The sequence below is a fragment of the Malania oleifera genome, chromosome 3 (genome assembly GCF_029873635.1).
Source record: "Malania oleifera isolate guangnan ecotype guangnan chromosome 3, ASM2987363v1, whole genome shotgun sequence".
Classification (NCBI taxonomy): Eukaryota; Viridiplantae; Streptophyta; class Magnoliopsida; order Santalales; family Ximeniaceae; genus Malania; species Malania oleifera.
Window position 1 is genome coordinate 26,059,407 of NC_080419.1, and position 6,376 is coordinate 26,065,782.

Consider the following 6,376-nt stretch of genomic DNA (forward strand, 5'->3'; position numbering starts at 1 on the left):
ATTGATTAGATATACAGCAGTTAAAACACAATGCCCGAATGGAACATAAGTGACCTAGCTACATTTAAGATATGTTGATGTTTCCTTTCTACAATTGCATTTTGTTGAGGATTCTCAACACAGCTTAAATGATGCAAAATGCCTCTTTTAGCAAAAAAATCACTCATCATAAATTCAGTTCCATTATCAGTTCGAATTATCTTCACTCTTCTAGAAAATTGAGTTTCAACCATGGTACAAAATTGTTCTAATATGGATTGAGTTTGTGATTTGTGTTTTAATAAGTAAACCCATGTACATATAGAATAATCATCCACTATAGTGAGGAAATATTTGCAAGAATCAATAGTAGATACAGAAAATGGACCCCACAAATCACAATGAATCAAGTCAAAACAATTCTGGGAAGTATGTAAACTTTTATTGAAAGGCAATCGTTTTTGTTTGGCAAGAGGACAAACATCACAAAAAAAATCTTCACTTGAATCACAAATCTGTACATTATTTGACTTGAGTAAAGATAGCTTAGTATTGGAAGGATGTCCCAACCTCAAATGCCATATATGTGGCTGAGTTTTATTAACAGAGGAAATTGATGAAATAAAAGAAGAAACAGAATTGCTATCTTCCAGCAGGTATAGGCCATTGCACTCTTTACCCTGACCAAGTGTGTTCCAGTGAGCAAGGTCCTGGATGAAACACAAATTACCAAAGAACATAAGGCAACAAGAATCAGATTTGGTAAGTTTGCTAACTGATATAAGATTGAAATTAAAAGATGGAACACAAAGAACATCATATAAGATGAGATTTTCATTGATTTTGACATTTCCAATATGTGTGACTAAAGCTAATTCACCATTTGGAAAATTTACATGAGTATTTATTTTGGCTATTACAGTGGTGAAACAAGACACAGAATGTACCATATGATAAGTAGCTCCTGTGTCTATGACCCAATCAGTGGTCTTGAAACAAGTTGGATTAACTAGTTTGGCTGAAAAAATGGAATGTGTTAAATTTGGATTTAAGATGGGATTAGAAACAACACCTGACATAGTTTCAAGGTAATTATTAGCTTGAGAATGTGGTTTATTAGCTGTCACACTAGCAACAGAAAGATCATCAGCAGATGAACACACATCAATAGCTCCAGAAACCAAATTTTGCAGTCCATTACCAGTACTTATATTGGTTGCATGATAATTCTTACCAGAATTATTCCCAGTATTAAGAAAAGTTAGCAATTGCTCACATTGTGCTTTAGAAATAGGACATTGAACTGACACATTTTCAGTTGCTGCTCCTAGGCTGCAAGTAACTTGATTAACACTTGGTCTTCCTTTTTGATTTATATCCCGGTGGATAACCATGTAACTTGTAACATTTATCAATTGTATGTCCAAGCATGTTGCAGTGAGTGCATAACAATCTCTCCCTTTTGTTATTTCCTTTATTCGAAGAATTTCCAAAATTACTTCCCTTTGAATTGGCATACATTGCTACTGAATCTGACTTGACAGTGTAATATCCTCCATGTTTTACATTCTTGTGAGACTCTTCTTGAAGAACCAGAGCATAAATCTTGCTAATTGAAGGAAAAGGCTCCTGCATCAGAATTTGAGTTCTTATAGTCTCAAAATTCTCATTCAAACTCATCAAAAATCTCATAGCATAAGTCTTGTCATGAGAAGCATTTAAGGTTTTGATTGCTCCACAAGTACACTCTGGTAATGGCTCCAGATTCAGCAATTGATCCCATAATTTCTTGAATCTTGTGAAGTATTCTGTAATCGTCATCTAGTTTTGTGATATATTAGAGATCTCTTTCTGAAGATTGTAGAGTTTGGGACCACTACCTTGTGAGAAAAGTTTCTGCAATTCAAGCCACATTTCTCTGGCAGTTTGACAATACATCATGCTGCTAGATACATCAACGTGCATGGAATTTATCATCCATGAAATCACCATCGTGTTACAGCTTAACCAATCTTCATAGAAGGGAGATTCTGAATCTAACTCAACAATTTTGCCATTAATGAAGCCTATCTTCTTCTTAGCAGTGAGAGCTAAGATCATAGCCCTGGACCAAGAATGATAATTCTTCATTCCAAGCAATGGTTGTGTAACCAAGATGTTGTCTGGATTTTCATTCGAATTGAGAAAATATGGATTTGTAAGATTTGAATAACTGGTTTCAATATTTGGATTACTCGATTCAGGAGATGCCATGAATGACCTTCGAGAATTCAATTGAAGAAAACAATTAGAAATAAGGAGGAAGAAGAAAAATCAAGAAATGGAAGAGCTTTTCAGCTAGTAGTGCTTTGATATCATATAAAGAAACTGAACATCTATCAAGAACCTGAACATCTTCTTTCAAATTATCAAAATGAAGTTACAATATGTTAATAATTTTACATATGCCTAGCCAACTTTATATACAAGTGCTGGCTAGCGACAAGAGAAAAACATATAAAACAATTTCTTGTTAAAAAAAAAACTGTTACAGATATTTTATTAAAGCTACCAATGGTTATAAAAAATATATCACAAGCAGCAGATCTTCTTCTTCCATGCTCTGTTCTTGAATCACTGTTTTTCTTTTTACTGAGCTTAACACCCCACCCCAGCATTACTGATTGGCTCACTAAGTTTAACACAGCTATATATGGTTAGCAGGCAACAGATCTTCCTTTGCTGTTTGGGTGTAAAATTAAGCATGAGAGATTTGGGGAAGGCAATGCCCATTTGGGGCTGAAGGCTGAGGCCAATCCCACACCCTCCAAACATAGAACTAGCAACTCCCAAAGATAGAAAACATGCAGTTGCAGGTCGCAGCTGTTTTGATTCACACACACAGGGTGGTATAAATTTATTGAGGAGGATGGTCATGGAAATCGAGCTTCCATCCATTCTATCTCTTTTTCTCATTTGATCGCCGCCTCATCGGTGGGAAACCGGAGGCGTTTTTTATACCAAAAAAAAATTAAAAATAAAACAAAAAAAAAAAATTATAGAATTGGGTTTGAGGGGGTGATTGCAATGGCAGCCGGAAAAAAGATTGCCTGCAGCGTAGTCGCTGCTTTTCTCTTCTGTTTAGCATTGGCCACCGGTGTGGCCGCCCATGGTCGCGGCAATCTCGGTGCCCCTGAAATTGCAGGCCCTGGTGAAACCATTTTTAACGTTTTAAAATATGGTGCCAAACCAGATGGGAAGAAGGACAGCACAGAGGTGAATTCAAGCACCAATTTATTTTTTTTTGAATTTTTTTATGTGATCATATGATTTGCCCAAGTGGGGAATAGAATATTTAGAACAAAACCCAATTCAGCTTCTGTCTCGTGATTATTTTTAATTTAGTTTCAGACAGAATAGAAATTTTGTTGGATGGCAATGCAAGCTCAATTGATACAGGATTCTCAATCTAGTTTTCTGTCCATTGAAGGAGCAGATAGTTTATTCTTAGATGAAAATATGTGTGCGTATGTAATGCAGCTACACTCTCAAAGCTGTCCTTGATTAAAATTCAAAAAGTGGTTTAAAAAATTATGCAAACAATTCTACAACACGCAGAAAGCAGATCGATCCCTTCTATGATTCCTGTACATTAATAAAGCTGTAAATCCAAAACAATTCTACATTAATCTTAAAGTTGTCCCTGATTAAGTCGAAAAATTTATGAAGGATCCCAATTTACACGAGAATTCTACAATGCTTTAAGCCTATAACATTTCCATTCTTCATTAATTCCTGTAAATGCATTTCTGCAGGCATTCATGGATGCATGGAGAGAGGCATGCCAATTCAATGGGAAAGCAAGGCTTGTGATTCCCGAGGGGACATTTCAACTGGGGCAAATCACATTTTCAGGGCCATGCAGTGGCCCATCTCCCATGATCGTCCAAGTCATAGGTACCCTGAAAGCAATTCCCGATGTGAGCGAGTACCCTACTCCTGAATGGGTCACATTCATATCCATAACTGGCCTTCGAGTTATTGGCCGAGGCACCTTTGATGGCCAAGGCAGCGCTGCCTGGCAATATAATGACTGCCACCACAATGCTGACTGCCAGCTTCCCCCTACGGTAACTTGTTAGATTCTTAATGATGAATCATAGCAATCGTTTCACTTTGATTGTTTATTGAATATGCAAATTGGGATTTAAATGTGTGCACATTTGATTTGGCACAGAGTATAAAGTTCAGTAAGATCACGGACGGGCTAATTAGGGGGATCAGTTCGATAAACAGCATGGCATTTCACATGTCCATCGTCAACTGCCATAACTTCAGGGTTCAAAGACTTCGGATTACTGCCCCCAAAGACAGCCCCAACACTGATGGCATCCATGTAAGTGATTCGTCCTTCGTAAGGATAGGCCAAACTACCATCGCCACTGGTGATGATTGCATCTCTATTGGGAAAGGCGCAACCAGTATCAGCATCAACAAAGTAGTCTGTGGCCCTGGACATGGCATTAGGTAATATTTTTCTCAGGATAGATTTTTGCTAACTATTCTGTTTCATTGAACTTCTATTGCATTAGAGTTTGTGCGATCGATCAATGCCGAAAACATGGTTATTTATAATCCATTAGTTCCATATGCATTGGATTTTCCAGCTGCTTATATATTGCCTCTTATATATGTATATGTAACAGTGTGGGTAGCCTTGGCAAGTACGAAAATGAAAAGGATGTGAGGAGTATTGTAGTGAAAAACTGCACATTAACCGGAACAGAGAATGGCATTAGAATCAAGACATGGCCAGGATCGCCACCAAGTCAAGCTGTGGGACTCTTTTTCCAGGATATAATCATGAATGATGTTAAGAATCCAATTCTCATCGATCAGGACTACTGCCCGTCTTCTTGCAAGAGCAAGGTTAATCTTTTGCACCATCGACATTTTTTTTTTTTTTTTTAATTCTCCCCTAACATAATTAACGAGCAGGAGGTTAACAAGTTTCATTTTCTTGTTGTTCTATATATGCTCAGCCATCCCAAGTAAAGATCAGCCATGTTCATTATCGGAACATCAGGGGAACCTCAACCTCACCTGTTGCTGTTCAACTCAAGTGCAGCCAGCTGTTTCCTTGCCAAAATGTCAATTTCTTCAACATCGATTTGAAGTTAAGCAGCAAGCTGCCTACCACGGCTGTGTGTTTAAATGCACAAACAGACTTCTTCGGCATACAAATCCCTCCGCGCTGCCCATAGATGCTTGCTTTCCAAATTCACATTATCATTTGTCTAACCCAAAAGAGCAAGACAGTGTTCCAGACACAACTGCCTTATATAATGTGCAATACAGTCTGATTAAAATGGGGAATAATTTATTATTTTCATGGCATAGTTCTAAGCCTTACCCAGCCAATTCGAGTCTCGTGTACCAAAGGAAAATCTCAAACCATTGTGAATCAATCCGGACACTCTGAAGTTTCCATTTTTGCTTGGCATATAAGATCTACTTGGGAAAAAAGTCACAATTGAATGAAATCCTAAAAAAGCAATGCACCATTTTCACCTTTGAGTAGCAAAATTTTGTAAAATTTTGAATATCTTGCAGGAATTTTTTTGAAGCTTTTGTGCTCCATTTGGATACTGAGAAAATAGAAACATAAAATAAGATTCGGAATACATCTTCTACCTCGCTGTGCGAAAGCAGGTATAAATACGGGGTAGGCTTCCCCTAGACAAGCTAATCAATCACTCACCCATCCCGATTTACTCTCGTTCTTCTTGCTCCCCTGAAAATGTTGGATATGTGAAGTTAGCTATATTAGTTAATTGGTTATGAAATTAGCTTGTTAGTTAAGAAGTTATTTCATTTTTATTTCTTGTATATAAAAGCTCAGTTTACAATTGTTTTGTACTATTGAATTTCCATTAAGAATGTAGAGTACATTTCTCCTTTCTTGCAGCTCCTTTCTCTTTCTTCTACATGATTGATCTCAGTTTATTTTCCCACATGGTAGCAGAGCTTTCTGAGATCAATTGCTGCACTTCCTCAATTCTAGAGTGATGAATTCTGGCGATTGAAGCCAACCTCCGTAATTGAAGATTTCAGGAGTTTCTTGAAGCTCGAAGGAAGGTAACTTGATTTTCATCAATGGTATCCTCTTCCTCTGCCTCCTCTGTCAATCTTGCAGATGATTCTTCAAGTCCTTATCATCTCAATAATGCTGATAATCCCGGCATTCAGTTGGTTACACAACTTTTAACTGGAGAGAATTATCATGCTTGGAGTCGATCAATGCAAATTGCTCTACGATCAAAGAATAAACTTGGTTTCATCAATGGAAGTCTTACCTTGCCATCTAATGTTTCAGATCCAGCACATAATGCCTGGTTACGGTGTAATGATATGGATT

General features: G+C 37.3%; 2 protein-coding genes across 2 annotated transcripts; one reads left to right on the forward strand and one right to left on the reverse strand.

Moving 5' to 3' along the window:
- Positions 1 to 1,800: 1,800 nt before the first annotated feature.
- Positions 1,801 to 2,232, reverse strand: LOC131151221 (uncharacterized). The gene has a single exon (XM_058102474.1). It carries the CDS (start codon positions 2,230 to 2,232, stop codon positions 1,801 to 1,803), a length of 432 nt encoding a protein of 143 aa, XP_057958457.1.
- An 813-nt stretch (positions 2,233 to 3,045) lies between these two features.
- LOC131151222 (exopolygalacturonase-like) lies at positions 3,046 to 5,222 on the forward strand. The gene is made up of 5 exons (XM_058102475.1): positions 3,046 to 3,234; positions 3,774 to 4,088; positions 4,196 to 4,485; positions 4,665 to 4,887; positions 5,001 to 5,222. Exons 1-5 carry the CDS (start codon positions 3,046 to 3,048, stop codon positions 5,220 to 5,222), a joined length of 1,239 nt encoding a protein of 412 aa, XP_057958458.1.
- The last annotated feature ends 1,154 nt before the right edge of the window (positions 5,223 to 6,376 follow it).

Excerpts from the sequence above, each read along its gene's own strand:
- LOC131151221 (XM_058102474.1), bottom strand. The coding sequence starts at position 2,232 with ATGGCATCTCCTGAATCGAGTAATCCAAATATTGAAACCAGTTATTCA.
- LOC131151222 (XM_058102475.1), top strand. The coding sequence starts at position 3,046 with ATGGCAGCCGGAAAAAAGATTGCCTGCAGCGTAGTCGCTGCTTTTCTC. Across the intron at positions 4,486-4,664 it reads GGCCCTGGACATGGCATTAG|TGTGGGTAGCCTTGGCAAGT; the intron begins GTAATATTTTTC and ends TATATGTAACAG. Across the intron at positions 4,888-5,000 it reads CGTCTTCTTGCAAGAGCAAG|CCATCCCAAGTAAAGATCAG; the intron begins GTTAATCTTTTG and ends ATATATGCTCAG.